This window comes from Onychostoma macrolepis, chromosome 22 (assembly GCF_012432095.1).
Source record: "Onychostoma macrolepis isolate SWU-2019 chromosome 22, ASM1243209v1, whole genome shotgun sequence".
Lineage (NCBI taxonomy): Eukaryota > Metazoa > Chordata > Actinopteri > Cypriniformes > Cyprinidae > Onychostoma > Onychostoma macrolepis.
The window spans coordinates 14095095-14116426 of NC_081176.1; the positions used below are offsets into that span (position 1 = coordinate 14095095).

The 21332-nt window shown below is 38.2% G+C and overlaps 1 protein-coding gene across 5 annotated transcripts; it reads right to left on the reverse strand.

Annotated features, from left to right (window-relative positions):
- Positions 1 to 4935: 4935 nt before the first annotated feature.
- Positions 4936 to 20790, reverse strand: nisch (nischarin). 5 transcript variants are annotated; one of them, XM_058760725.1, is made up of 21 exons: positions 20587 to 20778; positions 20012 to 20095; positions 19723 to 19905; positions 18252 to 18300; positions 17556 to 17719; positions 17270 to 17365; positions 17098 to 17193; positions 16748 to 16900; positions 16579 to 16647; positions 16298 to 16483; positions 16087 to 16215; positions 15827 to 15940; positions 14344 to 14458; positions 11352 to 11470; positions 11213 to 11265; positions 9585 to 10898; positions 8465 to 8651; positions 7658 to 7808; positions 7350 to 7478; positions 6264 to 6425; positions 4936 to 6147 (listed from the first exon to the last, which is right to left on the reverse strand). In XM_058760725.1, exons 1-21 carry the CDS (start codon positions 20665 to 20667, stop codon positions 5519 to 5521), a joined length of 4263 nt encoding a protein of 1420 aa, XP_058616708.1. In that variant the 5' UTR covers positions 20668 to 20778; the 3' UTR covers positions 4936 to 5518. The 5 variants fall into 5 exon arrangements, 4 of the variants coding, with proteins under 4 accessions (XP_058616708.1, XP_058616711.1, XP_058616709.1 ...); XR_009268394.1 differs by lacking the exons at positions 4936 to 6147; positions 6264 to 6425; positions 7350 to 7478; ... (1 more) ...; positions 8465 to 8651; positions 9585 to 10898 and having other exon boundaries at positions 11244 to 11265; positions 14336 to 14458; positions 20587 to 20790; XM_058760728.1 differs by lacking the exons at positions 4936 to 6147; positions 6264 to 6425; positions 7350 to 7478; ... (3 more) ...; positions 11213 to 11265; positions 14344 to 14458 and having other exon boundaries at positions 20587 to 20789.
- Positions 20791 to 21332: the final 542 nt, after the last annotated feature.

Below are 21332 nucleotides of genomic sequence, written 5' to 3' on the forward strand. Positions count from 1 at the left end.
GTTTTAGCTACAGACACCAAACTCGGTACATAAATTGTTCTTATTAAGCTGGACAACTTTCTAATTTACAGTCATTAGCTACGACCAACAGGAAGTCGGCTATTTTTATTTTAATGTTTGTTTTTTGAGAAAACAGGCTGTAAATAAATTCATACTCCTCCAAGCAGAAACAAGTAGTTCACACCAAACTTTGTCAACATGATGCCAATATACTGAAGATTTTAAATTGCGGACGGATTTAGGATATCTCGAACGGTGTGGCAATGGTGATTTATTAAAGTAATAGTAAAAAAAAATAGCAGTAATTTTCTTATATCTTTGAAGTGCAGTTTCCAAACACTTCAAAACTTTTTACATAAATATAACAAGTCATTCTGAGGAAACATGCTTAGTTTCAAAAATGTATCATGCTCAGGGGCCACAAAACAATTAAAAATATCACTGAAATTGGTTTAAAGGTGAAGAGTGTATTACCAAGGATGACCACCAGATGGAGGCCATTTTTTTTAAATAGTTATAGAATATTAAAAGTATTGGTAACAATTTACATTAAGGTCTCTTTGGTTAACATAAGTTATTACATTAAGTAACATGAACTAAAAAGGAACAATATATTTTAAAATTATTTATTAATCTCATTTAATGTTAGTTAATACTAACATTAAAAATATTAATTTTATGTTAATTCACAGAACATAAACTAATGTTAAGATACAACTTTAAATTTTAATAATATATTAATACATTTTTAACTTAACATTAATTAACATTAATAAATGTTATATAATTATTGTTCATGCTAACTGGTATAGTTTAATAATATAGTTTTTAACACTAGTTAATTCAAAACTAACAAACTAAGTATGAACAACATATGTTTTACTATATTTTTGTGTTAGTAAAAAAAATATTTATGTTAGTTCATGGTACAGTAACTGTTAATTAAAATTTCTTGTTAATGTACATCAATGTAGTAGTCAATTTTGAACATATCATTAACCAAGATTCATGAATGCTATAAAATTATTGTTCATGCTAACTTTAACTTATATAATGTTAAAAAATAAAAACTTGTTGAAAAGTGTTACAAAAGATTTACATATTGTTCTTTATGTGTGTGTGTGTGTGTGTGTGTGAGAGAGAGAGAGTGTGTGTTAGAGAGAGAGGATAGAGAAAGACTAACATTAATAAAAGCTATATAATTATTGTTCATATTAATTAATATAGTTAATGTTAATAACTGAAACCTTATTGAAAGTGTTACCAAAATTGTATATATTGTTGTGTGTATGTGTGTGTGTGTCTCTCTCTCTCTCACAGTCTTGATAGTTTGGATTAACCCTTTCATTGCTGTATCCATCAAAACCAGACTGCCAGAGGGTTACTGTAATGCATGTGCCCGCTGGGCACAGTTTTCCTGATGCCACCAGGGTGGCGTTTGCACTGACGGCTTGGGCCCGCCATCGCTGCTTGCAGCTATATTCAATTTTTGTTTTTAAAGAATCTCATAGTTTAATGTAGTTGTATTTTTCAGTGTAAATTATTTAATTTTATAACGTATAGATAATAACAATCACAGTATTATAATTTAATTTATAGATCAAATGTAAGAATTTGAAAGGAAAGTAAATGAGATTAGTGGGAAAATGCTCTCTATAAAAGGTAAAAAAAAAAAAAAATGCCCTTGCATAAAATATAAAACAAAACATGCAGATGTATAGCCTATGTCACAGCTGATGAGAATATTGCATTAGAATAAATCATATTTGCAAAAAAAACAAACACACACATAATACATTGTCCTCATTTGTAAGTCGCTTTGGATAAAAGTGTCTGCTAAATTGTTACATTTCTAAATGTAAATATATAAATATATATATATATATATGCTCGATACGATAGAGCCCCCCCACATAACAAATCGCAATTTAACCCCTGGTTATCAGACATGACTGAACTTCAAATGGGACTGGCTTCTAGTCAGATGAAACTAAAAAATGAGCTTTTTAGCAGCAAACACTCAAGATGGGTTTGGTGAACACAGGGATAAAAAGTACCCCATGTGTACAATGAAATATACTGCTGTATTTTTGATGTTGTGGGCCTATATTTCTGCTGGAGGTCCTGGACATCTTGTTTAGACACATGGCATCATGGATTCTATCAAATACCAACAGATAAAAAATCAATAAGTGACTGACAATAATCCAAACACAAACCTCAAACACAACACAAAAATGGGTCACTGAGCACAAAACCAAGCTTCTGCTGGCCAGTCCAGTCCTCTGACCTGAACCCTGTAGAAAATGAGTGGGTGAACTGAAGAGAAGAAGCACTAACATGGAGCTGGGAATCTAAAGGGTCTGGAGTGATTCTGGATGAAGGAATGGTCTCTAATCTCTTGTCAGGTGTCTCTAACCTCATCAGGCATTATAGGAGGAGATTCAGAGCTGTTAAACTGAAAAATGGAGGTTTCAAAAAGTATTAAATAAAAGGGTGCTGTTAATTGTGGCCAATGTGTATTAGAGAAAAACATTTATTTCATAATGATATTTCCCCCCATTTTAAATTCTTATTATCCAATGAAAGGTTAGATTTTTGTGAATTTTTTAAATAAAAGATCAAAAGGATTAACAATGCAGATTAATTTTCACAGACTTCTTTGATCATATTTACCAAGGGTGCCGATATTTTTGGCCATGACTGTATAACATAAAAAGGTTATTACAACCATTTTTACACAAAGTCCACCCATTTCCAGGGGCTCAAATGTAATTGGACAAATAAATCATAATCCATCCGATAATCCATAATCTAAATCATAACTAATGGACATTACCAGAGACTGGGTTTCCTCCTTTGTGATGTTTTGCCAGGCCTTTACTGCAGCTGTTCAGTTCAGTTGTTGTTTGTTTGTGGGTTTTTCTGCCTTTAGTTTTGTCTTCATCAAGTGAAATGCATGCTCAATAGAGTACAGTAGATCCCTGTACATTTCAAAATTCTTTCGGCTGCTTCTGTCTTCTGTCATGTCTTCAATAAACACCTGGATGCCATGCATGCTCATGCCATCACACTGCTCCACCATGTTTCACAGATGATGTTGTATGCTTTGTATCTGGAGCTATTCCAAGCCTTCTCCATACTTTTTTTCTTCCCGTCATTCTGGTACAGGTTGATCTTAATTTCAGCCGCCCAAAGAATGCTTTTCCAGATGTGGTCTGGCTTCTTTTTTTTTTTGATGTTTTCTGGCAAAGTCTAATCTGGCCTTGTTTGCAGCATGTGGTGAACTCTTCTCTTGATTGTAGACTTTGACAGTGACACGTCTACCTGTTCTTGGCTGGATATTGTGAAGGGTTTTTTCTTTACCATGAAGAGGATCCTCCTATCATCCACCACTGTTGTCCACCAGGCCTTTTCATGTTGCTGAGCTCGCCAGTGCGTTATTCGTTTTTCTCAGAATGTACCACACTGTTTATTTGGCCACTCCTAATGTTCCTGCTGTCTCTCTTATGGATTTGTTTTGTTTTTGAAGCCTAACAATTGTCTGTTTCACTTGTATGGAAAGATCCTTTGACCACATGATGTGGGTTCACAGCAACAGCTTCCAAATGCAAATGGCACACTTAGAACCAACTCCAGACCTTTTACCTGCTTAATTAATGTAGAAATAATGAAGGAATAGCCCACATCTGTCCATGAAATGGATTTTGAGTCAACTGTCCAATTACTTATGGTCCCTTGAAAAAGGGGGCAGGTACATATTAAAGAGCTGTAATTCCTTAACCTTTCCTCCAATTGTGATGAGAATACCCTCAAATTAAAGCTCAGAGTGAGCATTTTAAAGGGTTACTCCACCCCAAAATGAAAATTTTGTCATTAATTACTTACCCCCATGTCGTTCCAAACCCGTAAAAGCTTCGTTCGTCTTCGGAACACAATTTAAGATATTTTGGATGAAAACCGGGAGGTTTGCGACTGTCCCATTGACTGCCAAGTAAATAACACTGTCAAGGCCCAGAAAAGTATGAAAAGCATCGTCAGAATAGTCTATCAGCCATCAGTGGTTCAATCTGACTTATGAAGCGACAAGAATATTTTTTGTATGCGAAGAAAATAAAAATAACGACTTTATCCAACAATCATCTCCTCTGCGTCAGCGTAGCGCCATTTTGGAGAATATATGATGGACGCAAACTGCGTACACTGTTCTGTGTCAGCCGCATCACAAGGATACGCTGTTTTCGTTCAAATCAAAGCGTAGAAAACGTATCCGGTGGCGCGGCTGACACAGAACAGTGTACGCAGTTTGCGTCCACCGATGGCAGATGCACTATTCTGATGATGCTTTTCATAATTTTCATACTGGACCTTGACAGTGTTATTTACTTGGCAGTCAATGGGACAGTCGCAAACCTCCTGGTTTTCATCCAAAATATCTTAAATTGTGTTCCGAAGACGAACAAATCTTTTACGGGTTTCGAACGAAATGGGGGTAAGTGATTAATGACAAAATTTTCATTTTGGGGTGGAGTACCCCTTTAAGCCCATATTCATTATATAGCTGTAACTTGAATACATTTTGGTCAACAGCTAAAAAAACAAAAACAAAATGGGCCCGTGTCCAAATATATATTATGGACCTAACTGTATGTGCGTGTGTGTTTATGGATGTAAAATTTGTGTTCTTGACAGGACAACAAAGAAATATTATTTAAACAGATATTATAGAAACCGAAATTATTTTTACAAACACATGACAAACAAAAACTGTTTTTATATTCACAGCTTGAATATATACCTCTCTCCAGATTTTGTTTTGGAGATTTTCCAGACTGGCTTTTAGTTCTGCTTTAGCATTTTGTTCCATTTTATGGATGAGACGAAATATTTGGACATTAAATGAAGAGAAAAAAGGGATAAAAAAAAAAAAAAGCATTTACATCTACTCACATTTATTTTAAAAAATTCAAAGTGCATAATCAGTCTGAATTCCCATGGTGAATAATCTCATGAAGTTAAAAGCGCTCTGTAAACATGTGCTCGGTGGTCTTCCGTTTGAATATCTGTACAAATTTGTACAAATAAATGCACAGATTAGTCTCGGGAATACTTTCTAAAATTGAAATAACACGTTAAAACCAGCAAAAAAACCACAAAAGATTATATACATCTCTTTTTCCATTCATTAAAAGCCATCTGAAAATCATTTTGTTGCCACAGAACAACAAATTTACTTAAAATAACACTGAACTGCACAAAACTGTATAACAGACGTTTCACATTTCATGATGCACGGCCGATTGTACACAGCAGCGGATAAATATGTATGAAAAGCAGCAAAAAAAGCAAAGTTTGAAGCCTGAGACAAAATATATATATATATATATTACACTCGTGTGGACTCTACAATACAGCTTCCCAGGATGCATTGTGTCAAAACTGTAAAAAACGTTCGTAAAAAGAAATGATCATCATACTGTGTAGGTGAATACTGCAAATTATCAATGTTTTTCCTACTTCAGCCTGTTAGCTCAACCGGCAGTTCTCGGCTACACAACATCTCCCACTGGCGAGCCAAGAGCGATATTAGCCGCTCTCTACTGTCCGCTCCCGGTACAAAAATACACCATTGCACTTCCCCCTCGGCTCCTCCGACCCCTTGCGTCCTGTCGCCCCTCCCATCACTCTCTGCAAAATGGTCCATGGTAAGGTGGCACAAAAGATCCGGTCCAGGGACGTCGTCGAACACCAGCGTTAGGGCTTGTGGGTAAGTCTGGTAGCCCATTAGCACACGGTCCAGGTCGCGTATTCGTCGGGCATCCGTGAGGCGGTACTTGTCTCTTTGCGGAGGCTCTTTTGCAAATTCGGGTAGCGGGTAGCTGATGTGGTCTTCATCCAGGAGGAAGACGTCTGTGCTGGTGAGTATAAGAGTCTTGGGTTGTAGGACAGTCTGGTTTTGAGCAGTCTGGCCTGGAATGACGTGGACCTGGAATACCAGTACATACAAAAGGATGTTGAAGGAGTGAGACTGTGCCTGAGGGGTCTTCCTCTCCGCTACGATGAAGGTGAGGTCTCCGATCTCTTCTTCGCTTGGATATACAAACTTCACTTTGCTGGAATGGACCAGTTCGTAGTTCTCCATTTTACCTGAATTATGGGGACATACAACTATTTTAACATCAAATATTGTTTGCTAAACATCCAGACAAAATGTTCAGGTAAGCATGAGCGATATATTGAATATTCAGTGTAAGTAGTCAAACCTGTGCTTTTGTTTCCAAACTGCGAGTAGAAATCCAGCTCAGAAGGTTCAGGAGAGGGAACTTTCTCAAGCAAGGACAAAACCATCATCAGCTGCTGCAGGAACCGATGTGTGCCGTAACCGTCACGGGTCAGACAGGATATGATGTGATCAGCCGAGGGCCCTTTGAAGAGAAAGGTTAAACTTTAAGTGTTTTCAATCTCAGTTTCATTACAGCATCAACTAATTCAGAGAAGAAGTTAAAACTGGAAACTCTTTTGGGTTGTATAACCAAACAACAAATGCCAAAAATGTGATCTCACATTTTCTCCAGAGAGAAGCAACACTATGAAATGCTATTTAGTTCCTTAGCAGAGTTGAATTCATGGAGCTTTCGCACAAAACAAACCAGCCAAACTCTGACGTCGAAATGGACTTGTGAAAATTTAAACGGCGTGCACTTATACACAGTGGTGGCCAAAATGATTAGAACACTTGAATTTTCACCAGCAAAAAAATGGTTTTAAGTCAGTTATTTCTATCTTTTGCTGTGGTGTGCCAGTAGGAAATATCAGTTTACATTTCCAAACATTCATTTTGCCATTAATTGTATAATAACCCAGTGAGATTTTTGTCTGACAACAGCCAGTGCTCCACACAGAGATCTGATCTGAGACGTTGCCACAGTTCTTCTGGATTGAGTCTGTCTCAGTTTGTTCTGTTTCTTCATGTGATTCCAGACAGACTGGATGATGATCAGATCAGATCTCTGTGTGGAGCACTGGCTGTTGTCAGACTCCTTGTGCAAACAAAAATCTCACTGGATTATTACAATTAATGGCAAAATGAATGTTTGGAAAAGTAAACTGATATTTCCTACTGACACACTACAGCAAAAGATAGAAATAACTGACGTCAAACCATGTTTCAGCTGGTGAAAATACTAGTGTTCTAATAATTTTGGCCACCACTGTATATATTATATATTGGCAGTCCTTTTGTTTAAAGGATTAGGTCACTCCCATAATAATCATCCAATCACATATATCTTTGACTCATTTTGGATGGAAAATTTGACCAGAATTGATCATGGTAAAAACAAACTCACCCACGACTCTGAAGTACTGATCGAACAAGCCCACATTGACACTCTGCAGGTCTTTTAGTTTTAGGGTGAAGCAGAAGGAGAAGAGGAAATCAGTGTCCTTGTGCTCGGACGGCTGCCAGGTCCACATCACTGCAAGATCAATCAATTTAATGAATCAATTTTAATGTTCTATCTAGACTGTTGACTAGAACAGAATATAGAATAGCGTATGTAAATAAATATAAATTAGTATATCAAATGAACAACAAAACTGAATATGAGATTAGAATAAAATTGTCACTCCAAATGTAAAGTAAATTTTTGCCCACTTGATTGGTTCGTGAGTGAGGATGCTGTATCGTCCAGGATGAAGTAGATGGCTTTGGTGGACAGCAGGACACAGGCGCTCGTCTCCACATCAGGAGATCTGTAGAAGAGCACCGATGTCCACAGGATGTGTTTCAGCTCCTCATTCTCCATCTGCATGCAAACGGTGAGATAAACACCCTAAGTGTTCTGTCTCTTCATTGCATAATACTGCAGTTTATTTAGCAGTGTTTGCTTAGCCAAGGATTACAATTGCTCAAATGTAGGGTTAGAATTGTATCTTCCATGCATTTTGTGCTATGAACATGAATGATACCTTGAACCACGCAATTTATCGTTTTGAAGAATACAGGACATGTCCAGGAAAACAGCCACATACTCTATAAACACCTCAAATGAAGTGTAGAGCATTAACGATTCTAGTGAGGGATACTGATCATGTCACAAACTTCAAATGTTAGGCGTGTTTGTTTACAGTTTAAATTCAGTCCAGGATATCCTGTAAAAACAAGACGCTGATTGAATAGGAATGAGTGGAAAGAGGCTCAGATAGCCGTCTTGAAAACAAGGCAGCTGGCCAAATGTAACAGAGTCAAAGTAAATAAACGAACGCAAAGGAGCCAAGAGCGTACACAGGAAGAGAGGGATTGACCGGAAGGACAAATCGAGGAATATACAGTGTGACGACGACAACAACAGAACCACAAGAAAAACCCAAGAGATTGCTTCCGTAGGGAACATTCTACAGCACAACCATCCAGGAAATTTCCTCGTAGGATCTAAATCTGCAAAATGCGCAAACAACTTGCCTCTGCAATATTGTCATGGAAGAAGTGAACGAGCTGGTCTCCCTTGAGAGACGAGATGAGGAGTAATGAGGAGGAGATCGAGAGGTGTGAGGGACATTGGTTGTCCTCCATCAGCTGCTGAATGAGGGATTTGGCTGGATACAGCAGAGACAGGGTCAGATGGGGCCTTGGCACCTCCTGAGGGACGCTGTGGAAAAAAACAAAAAAACAGTGCAGTATATCTGCTGTTAAAACAGCTAAGAAGAAGCATTAAGGTTTTTCTAATTAACAAATGCTGCCTTAGGAAAAATGAGTAGTCATTAAACAGATGCATTTTATCTCCTCTGCTGCATTTGGTGGTAAAAATGGTTCTTCTGTAAACTAAGGATCAGGGATTAGATTTAACCATCTGCAAAGATCGGCCCCCCTTAGTTACTGTTGCAGTACCAGTAATTACCATTTTGCGTCTCTTTAATGTGTTGTGACAGATCGCTAAAGCGCCTTATTTCAAGCACAACATGAAAGGACCATCTCTTTCTCTTTACTAGTTATAGCACAAAATACATATGAATGACCGTCAGAAGGTATCTTGTTTCAATCACGGGAAGAAGTCAATATAGACACCATTTTTCAAGTTCAAGTCCACCAATGTTAATCTATTTTCCTGTCTGGTCTGTTTGTCAAACAAAATGGAAGATTCGGCGTTATGATTGGTCAGAACACCTGCCAGTCAAACTACCGGCGAAGGGTAAATTAAAAGACTGGTTAGGGATAGTAAAGTCTTAAAAATTAACATTTTTGAGCTGGGATTTCTTGTCTAGTCCGATGAACTTCTGGTTAAGATTTATTGACAATTCTCATGCTAACAGCTATAGCTGCAATTTAAACAATATGATGGTGCCAAATCCCAACACTAACTGGCGGACACTGAAGTTATTGCCAGTAGAAAGCTACTGTAGCCACATGTAGTCCAGTATATTCTTTGTGAAATTGTCTTGTTAAAAGGCACAAATGCTGATAGTCTTTGCCAGGTTTGAACCTAAAACATTTCAGAAACATTCCAGTCTACAGCTTAGGACTGGAGTTATAATGGCATCTATACATATCTTTGAAAATACTGGTAATGAATGAGCCCCATTACCTGCTGGTAGGTATTCTTTCCGTGGCTGTAGCAGGAGTGGGGCAACTGTTGATTTTTGAGTGTCCTTTCTTGGTGCGCTGGAGAGCGATGGTCTTAATTTCCCTCAGATTGGACCGAAGCTGTGTGAACTCTCTCAGGAATGTGAACTTGTCTTGTGGAAGGGCAAAAACAACAGTCAGACGTTCGTGACCCGCCATCAGTTCTACAACATACTCATCATAGAAGCGCCGAGAGTTTGAGACAGCCCTACACGAACGGCACTGCTTTGGGTCGAGAAGTGTGAATGAGAGTGGGATACGGGTTACTTTGGAGCAGCTCCGCATCGCACTTGCTTCCGAAGGGTCCCGGGATGCCAGAGTTACAAAGTCTACCTTGAGAATGCAGAGGTGCCGAGAGGTCAGGAAAAGAATCATGGGATTTGAGGTTTGGTTCTGACTGCTTTCAAACAAGCCGATTTGGGATAATACATCCAAGGTTGCAGAGTTCTTTGGAAACTGTGGGTTGTTTGCGACGTTCTTGTCAGAGGTAGATGAGTCTAGATCAAGGAAATGGATCAAGTGTCCGCCTTTAACGATGCCCTCACTTTCCTCAAAGTCCCAAGAGCTCAGAAACTGTCGGATAAACACTTGAGTGTTAGAGGAGTTCAAAACTTGCTCATTAGTTTGGTCCACATGTGGAACAATGCAAGAGTGCATCTCCTTCAGACTTTGGGCGCCTGAGAAAAAGAACCATCGCGTATTGCTTGACTTGGCCTTCAAGGAGAAACAAACCTCTGGAATATCAAACTGAAAGGTCTCGATGTTGGTGTATGGCACAACCAAGTCTGTCTCAAGGTTCTCCATTAGTTCTTCCAAGTTACTCACTGGTTCTTCTGACCTTGTGTGGAAGACCACAAGCGAGCTGTCCGTTGCCACCAAACAAGATGGCCGCTGACTCAAACCTTCTCCAACACTGATGCAAAGAGACCAAACCACCATTTTTACATTATCAATTGCAGATTCCTTCTTCACATCATCTGGCATCTTTTCCTGAATGGTAGACGAGGAGGAACAACCCATGATCTCGTTGGTGTCATCTATCGTCATCTCAAAGTACCCATCTCCAGATTGAGGACTGCCTTGGTCTGTGCCCTCAAGAGACATGGTTTTGCAAGGTATCGGAGTTGATTCTTCTCTATTAGTCTGGCTGATGTGAGCAGAAAGCTGGTTGGTAAACTCCTGGTTGGTGGTAGTGTAGGACAGTAAGGAAGGAGGTACAAATAGATTTAACAGACTTGAGGTCCAAGGTTTCCACTCCTCTTCACAGCAACAGGGGCTAAAGAGGAATGAAACGTTTTTGGTTTAGCTTTGGAGTCTTAAAAACACAAAACCATAACTGCTCATCCTTTTAGCACTTCAACACCAGCAACCACCTGTACTTACTCTTCAAAGACTGGAAGTTTAATGTTTTAGTAACTTCATTTTCATTACTACCTAAGTCAATAAAAAGTTATAAGGCCAAAAAATGTACTCTACTTAAGGATATAAACATAGACAAAACGGCTAGGTCAACTCCATTGAGTCTCCACATTTATCGGATACAAGTATGTTTTGGCATAGCAGAAACAAAACATGAATATAAGAACTAACCTGCTTTCAAAGGTGACCTCCGAAGACAAACTGGAATCAATTTGAGTTTCCACCTGCAAAAAAAGGACCAGTGCTGTGTTCTTGTTTGTTGCTGAAACTAAAATACTAATTAATTAATTGTGCTATAATACAAACCAACCTGTGGAATGACATCACAGGTAGAGCTGTAAACATCATAGCATCTCTGGGTAAGTGTAGAATCCACAGGAGTTAATATCTCTTTGGTAATAAAAGCTTTTTCTTTACAAGTAGTTATTTCTGAAAGGGAGATAGACGGAAAGCAAAAAGTCATTCTTTAGTCACTAGTTTAGTTCACACAGCACAATTCGATGCGGTGATGATGAAACTGGATGGTGATGATCTGATTTGTTTGTTCAGGCATATTGCCTGTTGTATCCATGTTGGGTGATATAGTAACAATGCAAATGTCAGGATGATGCCAAGAGACTGGCAGACAACAACTGGCAGCAGCTGAAGAAACAGCTTGAAGAAAAATAAATCAGATTTTAATTTCAGACCACATATGGTTGCATGTTGAATCAAGGTTTTTGCTGTTAAAAATAAAATAAGCTTGGAGTCAGACACTAAACCCCCCCCCTCCATGCGTGTGTGTGTGTGTATACAGTGGGTACGGAAAGTATTCAAACCCCCTTACATTTTTCACTCTTTGTTATATTGCAGCCATTTGCTAAAATCATTTAAGTTAATTTTTTTCCTCAATGTACACACAGCACCCCATATTGACAGAAAAACACAGAATTGTTGACATTTTTGCAGATTTATTAAAAAAGAAAAACTGAAATATCACATGGTCCTAAGTATTCAGACCCTTTGCTGTGACACTCATATATTTAACTCAGGTGTTGTCCATTTCTTTTGATCATCCTTGAGATGGTTCTACACCTTCATTTCAGTCCAGCTGTGTTTGATTATACTGATTGGACTTGATTAGGAAAGCCACACACCTGTCTATATAAGACCTTACAGCTCACAGTGCATGTCAGAGCAAATGAGAATCATGAGGTCAAAGGAACTGCCTGAAGAGCTCAGAGACAGAATTGTGGCAAGGCACAGATCTGGCCAAGGTTACAAAAAAATTTCTGCTGCACTTAAGGTTCCTAAGAGCACAGTGGCCTCCATAATCCTTAAATGGAAGACGTTTGGGACGACCAGAACCCTTCCTAGAGCTGGCCGTCCGGCCAAACTGAGCTATCGGGGGAGAAGAGCCTTGGTGAGAGAGATAAAGAAGAACCCAAAGATCACTGTGGCTGAGCTCCAGAGATGCAGTCGGGAGATGGGAGAAAGTTGTAGCAAGTCAACCATCACTGCATCCCTCCACCAGTCGGGGCTTTATGGCAGAGTGGCCCGACGGAAGCCTCTCCTCAGTGCAAGACACATGAAAGCCCGCATGGAAGGACTCCAAGATGGTGAGAAATAAGATTCTCTGGTCTGATGAGACCAAGATAGAACTTTTTGGCCTTAATTCTAAGCGGTATGTGTGGAGAAAACCAGGCACTGCTTATCACCTGTCTAATACAGTCCCAACAGTGAAGCATGGTGGTGGCAGCATCATGCTGTGGGGGTGTTTTTCAGCTGCAGGGACAGGACGACTGGTTGCAATCGAGGGAAAGATGAATGCGGCCAAGTACAGGGATATCCTGGACGAAAACCTTCTCCAGAGTGCTCCGGACCTCAGACTGGGCCGAAGGTTTACCTTCCAACAAGACAATGATCCTAAGCACACAGCTAAAATAACGAAGGAGTGGCTTCACAACAACTCCATGACTGTTCTTGAATGGCCCAGCCAGAGCCCTGACTTAAACCCAATTGAGCATCTCTGGAGAGACCTAAAAATGGCTGTCCACCAACGTTTACCATCCAACCTGACAGAACTGGAGAGGATCTGCAGAGCATCTCCAAATGCAGGTGTGAAAAACTTGTTGCATCTTTCCCAAAAAGACTCATGGCTGTATTAGATCAAAAGGGTGCTTCTACTAAATACTGAGCAAAGGGTCTGAATACTTAGGACCATGTGACATTTCAGTTTTTCTTTTTTAATAAATCTGCAAAAATGTCAACAATTCTGTTTTTCTGTCAATACGGGGTGCTGTGCGTACATTAATGAGGAAAGAAAATGAACTTAAATGATTTTAGCAAATGGCTGCAATATAACAAAGAGTGAAAAATTTAAGGGGGTCTGAATACTTTCCGTACCCACTGTATATTAGTTACACTATTAAACGCTATACAATTCCATATAATGTGTGCGTTCTGTTTTATATATAAATGAAATGGAATGTATAGATTACGAACTGATGTATAAATTATTACGATTACAACAGAGTATAATAATATTCCATTAATATTTGAGAAACATTATTTAAATCACATTTTTAGGCGTGCGTAACGCTGAATATTTAGATGCTGTTTGCAAAAAACGTAAAATCAATCAAAGCACCCAAGGCTGTTGCTTAGTAACTAACACTCAAGAGACAAATATGGAGATCAAATGCTTTATAAATCAGGCCCAATCGCTATTAGAGCAACACATGCAAATTAAACACCACAAAATTCAATGTTTAAGCTAGTTTGACACTGCACAGGAAAGAAATGGATGCCCATTATACTCATTCAAAGCAAAGATATGAGAAAAAAATCATTGAGGAACGCTGATGAAACTTGATTTATTTCATCTGCAATGCAGACACGGATGCACCAAATCTCTGAAACGCAATTACGAGCGGCAGAGCTGCAATAAGTCAGTATGCAGGAGTTACTGAACAGAAATGTAAATGAAATGAGATTTAGATATCACTGGTGCAAAGAAAACCATCCATCCAATTCAATAGCTTCAGATTGTCATAAGAAAAGGATTCAATACTGTCTGATTATTCATTTACAATCATAAAGAATATCACATGATGGCAACAAAGAGAGCATGCTAATTATCTAATCACGACATGCCTTTTTTTTCATTTTAAAGGTGAAGTGTGTATTCTCCTCTCCCATCTTAATATGCAGACACAACGAGTTTAGGTGAGACTATATGTTTATCCAAACAACACACTTCACTTTTAATTCTCCATTTGTGTCCCCCCCTCGTCCCAGCAGCGCGATACATACATGATTACCTTGACTGGAGCAGGTGGAACGAGACAGAGAGGGGGAGGAAGAGGAGGGCGGCGCCACGAGAGAGGACGAAGAGGACTGTGGCCCACCCGCGGCCTGTCCCAGGACGTCACTCACCTGACAACGATAACATCAGGCTCCTCTTTAGCCAAAAACACAGTGTGACTAATTCAAGACCCCTGGAGGTCAATGTAAAGGGTGTGAGGGATCGTAAACGTCTTAATGTTCATTTAAAATTTTATAACATGTCCAAACCAGAACGATGAGCCATAAATCGCCATGTTTAATCAGTTTTTCCACCCACACTGAAATTTCATTGGTCCAAATCCTGCTCTATAAAAAAACATCACATATTTACTGCTGATTGGCTGTGGATTTAATGCAAAATTTCACTTACTTGATGCTCAAAATGTCATGCCTGGTTAGGACACAATGTTAGTTCTTGCAAAGTAGTGCATTCGTGTTATTACCATAACTACAATTTAATTTAATAAAAGCGCAGACTTTTAGCACTTTTTTCCCCCCATAACAGTTCAAAGCTTCACTGCCATTTTATTATATTTGGAACCATTTTACATGCCATTTTATTATAGATGATTCTGCCTGATATGCTTTATTGATTTTAAAATTAAATTTAAAGAAAATTATTTAAATACATAAATAATATAACTATTTAAATCAACAATAAATAAATACAAATCCTTAGACTCAAACCTGAATAGCTCTATTGATGTAGTAAGCATCTTCTAGTAGAGTCATGAGTGCACTGCAATGTTTAAGATATACTATAATATTACAATAGCATATGCACATTTTAAATTAATGCATAATCACATTTATTTAACAAAGCATGACTGCAGACATGTGAAGTGTCGATGATATCCAGTCACTATCAGAGTCTGGCCAGGAGAAGGCGCCACAACTCGTGTCTTGCCACTGGAAAATTTGTGTTATGTAATAGATGCTGACATGACAATGCATCAATGTGAGCATATAAAGCCAGAAAATGAATCATCTTTTTGTTGATTTCTCATGTCTTGATATCAAGGTTTGGGTCGATTCACACCTAAAAAACTGTCACAATGAATTCAAAGAAAGCCATCAGCACACTCCTTTAAAACACTATAAATACATCACAAATGTAATCACATTACTCAGAAAACCATTAACCTGCCAGATAAAACAGACTGAATTAGAACCTCTTACATAACTTTTCATTCAGCAGGGCTTTTACGTAAATTTGTTTCCATTGTCAACCGACTTTATGTAATTTTTATTTCTTTAATTCCTTCCAAACAAAAGCAAAAAAGACAAATAATAATATGTTAATAGCAAAAATGTTCATAGTAATAATGTTGTTATATTGTAATAATTATAATAATAATGCTGTTAATAATAATAATAATAATAATAGAACAAAATTATACTTTATTCATTTAATTTACATTTTAAAAAATAAAAACAAATATAAAATCTTCAAAATACCTTTTTCTCATTGTTTGCCATTCGGTCTTTGGCCTCTTTAGCTTTCTGAATGGCTTTTAGCACCTCCACCGTGTCGATCTCTTTTTCTGTGGTGGTTGTACCATCCAAACACACCTGCATGACAAGCATGAATTATACTTTTATATATATATCAATTAGAAACAAATCCAGAAAATTGAAATAATCCAGAAAAATCTTTTTTCTTCTTGGTGTAATAATACTGCAAAACTGTGCAGCAAACAGACCAAAAAGCTCTATACCTCGGAGGCCCGGTCACAGAACTGGGCCAGAATTTTAGTCCTGTAATCTGGGATGATGCACATGGGGTTATCAGCCAGAGACAGTTTCTCCAGACAGGGAAGAGTGCCAATGTGTTTAATTTCATCCAGCTACAAAAAATACAGAGGACAGAGAATTACAGTACGTTGGAGTCAAGAAAATAACGTCTAAGCAAACACTGTAATAAACTACCTGTGCTAATCTGTTCCTGCTTAAATCCAAGTTAACCAATGAGTAGAGTTTACTGAGGCCGGAAAGTGTCTCCAGCTGATTCCCAGACAGATTCAAAGTCTTGATATTCCCCAGTTTAGTGTGAACTCCCTCCAGCACCTTGAGTTTGTTGAAGGACAGATCCAGATGAACCAGGTTGTACAAATGCTGCAGTGAAAATAATAAGAAATCATGAAAATCCATCGTCAAACCTTCTTTGCACTTTAAAAATAATATTATGAAATTATCTAGAGACAACACACCTGAAGGTTTTCCACTAGAGACAACTCATTATGGCTGAGATCAAGGAATTCGACTTCAGGAATCAGTTTCTGTACCAAAAAGATCAGGAAAAGCTCAACTTTTACAACCAACAAGGAAAGATTAATGAAAACTGGTATGTATTTCATATAATGTACAACTGTGGCTCACCACCGACTCATCAATGCAGCGTATGAAGTTTCGGCTCATGTCCAAAGTAGTGAGCATCTTCCACGTGGGAATGATCGCCGTCACAGGACTGTCTGTATCAACACCCTCAGGTTCCCACTGCGCAAATTCGGATGCTTCAGGAACTAAGATTTCCTATTGAAGACGGAGCACACACACAGTCATTCGAATAACTTTCAGCACCAATGAAATGGTTTAGAAGTTTGTTGGTTTTAAGAATTCTTACTTGCAAAAACTAAAATGTCGCAACCTTTTAACAGACCCTAAAACCATCCGTTTTTATTTCTTGAGATTCAAAAACCTGTTATTTTCTAACAAATCACCTAGCGTACCTTCATGCTGCTGGCGGAGAGATGGATGCTGAGCGTGGCCAGTGTGGGCTTCAGGGAAGGCAGACCTTTGATCTGTTCATCATCACAATCGCTGATCTGAGAATGAACATTAAGTGTTAGAAACTTCGCCCTCCACGGACCCTCACAAAACACAAACCGTGAGTCTCTTCACCTCGATCTGAAGCAGCGATTTAAAGATGGACAGGTCAAACGGGAGGTTCTTCTCCTCGATGTTACTCGTCCCCACCGCTGCTTTCATTCCAGGGATCTGAGTGTGAAGATTTAATGTCAACACTGGTTAAAACATGACACTTTTTCTGCTATTTTTTTCTATTTCCACTACTATATTTTCAATAGAGAATCTAAAAGTTGAGATACCAACAGTGAACGAGTTTATACATAAACTGATATTGGCACTATAGTATTTCATGACTTTTAGTAAAGTGATAGACTCGAACCTTGAGGTACTTGAGGCGGCAGGTGAAGTCCAGGATGTGTCCGAGGTCGGCTTTGGCATCTCCGTTGGCACAGGTTGGCTTGGCGAGTTTCAGCTGCTGTGTGACGGCGTACAACTGGATCGGCCTGAGGAGAAACACCTCGCCTCCAGCCAACAACTGCTCACCTAGAGGAAAAGACAGAACTACTACATTTTAGGATGATTTCTGAAGGATCATGTGACACTGAAGACTGGAGTAATGATGCTGAAAATTCAGCTTTGCATCACGGGAGTGAATTATGCAGCCTTTGTTTGATTTCTTAAAAAAAAAAAAAAAAAAAACTTTACAAAATCTTACCAACCTCAAACTTAAACGGTGTAGTGTAAAACTGCTCATATTAATGTATTATGCAAATTAAAAATGATGGACATGGGGACTGTAGAAAATGCATCTAGTGTTATTTTATAATCAGTTCACATCATTTTTTATAACATATTATTGTGAGCCCAATATGAATAACACAATTTTTAAAAGGTATCAGATTGCATTTGTACATTCAAATATTTGACACCTGATTTCACTTTAAGCATGCCAAAGTTTCATTTGGAGCATTATTATAATAGTATAGATTCATAATACTGCCCATTTCATTGTTATTCTGCCAATACATTAAATGTTTCATGCATATAACAACTCAAGGAATGAATAACAACAGACCCTTATGAAAGAGCTCTTCAGCCAGCGCAGCAGCAATTCCATTGATTTCCTGAAAATAATAAGTTCAAGTCAAAGACGGAAACTCTCACAACAAACCTTATTCAACTATTACATTTGCTCATTTTAAACGTTCACAAATTATAATCAGTGTCCTTGTTCATTGACTAAAGTGCAACAACTGCTTCAGCCAAAACAGCAACATCACTGGAATGAGTTTAATGATCTGCATGTGCTTCGCCAACTCATTTCCTGAAAGATTGTACCAGGGGAATGCAGAACTCTGATTTCCTCATGACATCCTGTCTAAAGGAAGCGTTCACCCAAAAAAGAAAATTTACTGAAAATGTTCACACCCTCAGGCCATCCAAGTTGTAAATGATTTTATTTCCACAGCAGAACAGATGTGGATATATTTAGCATTACTTTCTCACCAATGGATCCTCTGCAGTGAATGGGTGCCGTCAGAATGAGAGTCCAAACAGCTGATAAAAACTAAGCAATAATCCACACAACATATTTGTTTAGGACTGTTTTTGGCTTGCAAACGGTGCTTCGTCTGTGCATATTTCTCTCCTGATTCAGAAAAGACAACTTTTTCACTGGAGAAAGCAATATTATGGATTGAGGACTCACATTTTGGACATGGACATGGATGTTTGAAATGAAAAATGTCTTGATGGATTTGTTTCATACAAACATGCAGCTTTTCTCTTCACAAGAGGTTAACTGATGGACTGATGTGGTGTGGATTAACTGTTGAATTGTTTTTTTAAATCAGTTGTTTGTACTCTCATTCTGACGGCACCCATTCACATCCATTGGTGAGCAAGTGATGCAATGCTAAAGTTCCCCGAATCTGTTCCGAGGAAGGAACAAACTCATCTACATCTGGACATTTTCTGCAAATCTTTATTTTGGGCGAACTACTGCTGGTGCTTCTTCAACTCATTTCCTGAACGATCTCACCAGAAATGCAGAAATAACTCTTGATTTCCTCATGAGACCCTGTTTTTCGTTCTACATATTCTGAGTAAATTAGTTCTAATGCATGCTGATGTGCACAAATTCAACAAAAATGCTAATCAAGGACAAATGCATAAACATAAAGCACTTCAGCTCTCCAAAACAACTCAGTCCGGTCATATGCCTATTCCAGACAAAAGCCTTTCAGAGATCAATATCAATACCACTACTGTCAGGCCGAAAACATCGCTGATGGCCAGATAACAGGCCCTGCTGGTTCCTAGAACCATTTATACGGCTGAGATGAGAGAATGCAGTGCAACACGATTCATCTTCACAGGATGAAAGTAAGCAAAAGAGTAAGAGTTGCATGCAATTGCTTTGGATGAATACAAACTCCGGTTAACATTTAACCAGCATGTGACAGATATAAAGCAGAAGAATCTTCTGTTTACAATCTTCTGCTTCTTATCAAACACAAAGCACATTAAAAAAAAAAAAAACTTACATATAAGTGAAAGAGTAAGAAGTTAGACAGGACTTTAGGGGTCGATGCAGGGAATCTGCTCAGGAGCGTTTGGAGATAAACCTCCAGCTCCTTTTGTCGCTTCTCCACGAGGCTTTTGGAGTTTTTGCCGATGATCTTCTTGGGTGGCAACAGATGTTTATCGATCTTCTTCTCCACAGTGAGCTGAAGTCAACAACATTTCATCAGTTTTATCAGTCACTCCCTCTGAACTATGAACAAAATGTCAATATCTGTGGTCTGATCTGTTGTTTTAGGCGATGTGACTTACTTTTTCATGCAAATCGTGAAAGTCGCTGTATCGATGCTTCACAGTCCAACTGTGATCTCCAACATTCACCTCTATGATGTAAACCTGAAAAACACATTTTTGTTTAAAAATTTGTTTTTCATAATTAATATGGATTTATTCATTTATGGGTAATCTCTGCAAACCAACAAACACCTCTCCACTTTGTCATACAAACAATATATAACTCATATTGTGCATTATGCAAATAAGCATGCAAATAATTAAAGTGGCATTTGTCACTGTATTAACCGCTTATATTATTATTATTATTATTATTATTAACAATTTAACACGCGATTCCTTTAAACATTGATACATAATTCCCTTCTTTTTTATTAACAAACGTTCACTCTTATGCAACACAAATGCTTTATTAAAACCGTCTACTTTATCTTAAAGGTTAACTTACACAACTAATCTATTAATCCACTAAATATATTTTGACCGCCAAAACTAATAATATAAATCATTTTCATCAATTTATTCAAAAACTGGTATCACGAATATGAATATGCACCGAACAAGCGACTAAAAACGAACCACATCAAACTGACCGTGTAATTCTCCACCAGCTCGGATCCGACGATACGGACGCGTTTCTCCGCGCTCGGCTCCGGTAGATGCGGCGCGTCCATCTTCACTTCAGCGCGAGTTTGAGAGCGTCGCCATGAAAAATGCAAACCTAGCTGTCATGTAGCGCCTCCATCTTTGTTGTGGTTTAACTGGAGCGAAGCAGCGCCTTCTCGTATTTCTCACGCACCGCGGCGCTCACGCGCAGAGAGAGCTTTATCGCCCCCTACCGCATGCGGAGCCTACTACTCGATGAATTATATCCTCAGCAGATCTTCAGTTACAGATATCAACACTATCACTTCAGTGATCTAAATTAGGGTGAATTCAGTGAGAGTATACAATTTACTTTATGAAGTAGGTCTACCCACTGATATTTCATGTAATGGTCTAATCTTTATATATACAGTCCAAGGTAAAAAGCACATTTTGTTAAAACAAGAGAAAAGTTGGGAGGTTGTATCAAAGCATATAGCTTAGTACATATAAGATACATAAATGTAGTTTTATTTGTCTGAGTACAAGGTTTTATTTTTTAAATTTAGCACCCTGTTTTGTCCCACTTCTCAAGAATGACTGATATATATATATATATATATATATATATATATATATATAATCTGCATTGTTAATCCTTTTGATCTTTTATTTAAAAAATTCACAAAAAAATATAACTGTGTAAAAATCTTGGACTGTGTAATATAATTTATCTTTAATAGCATTCAAGATG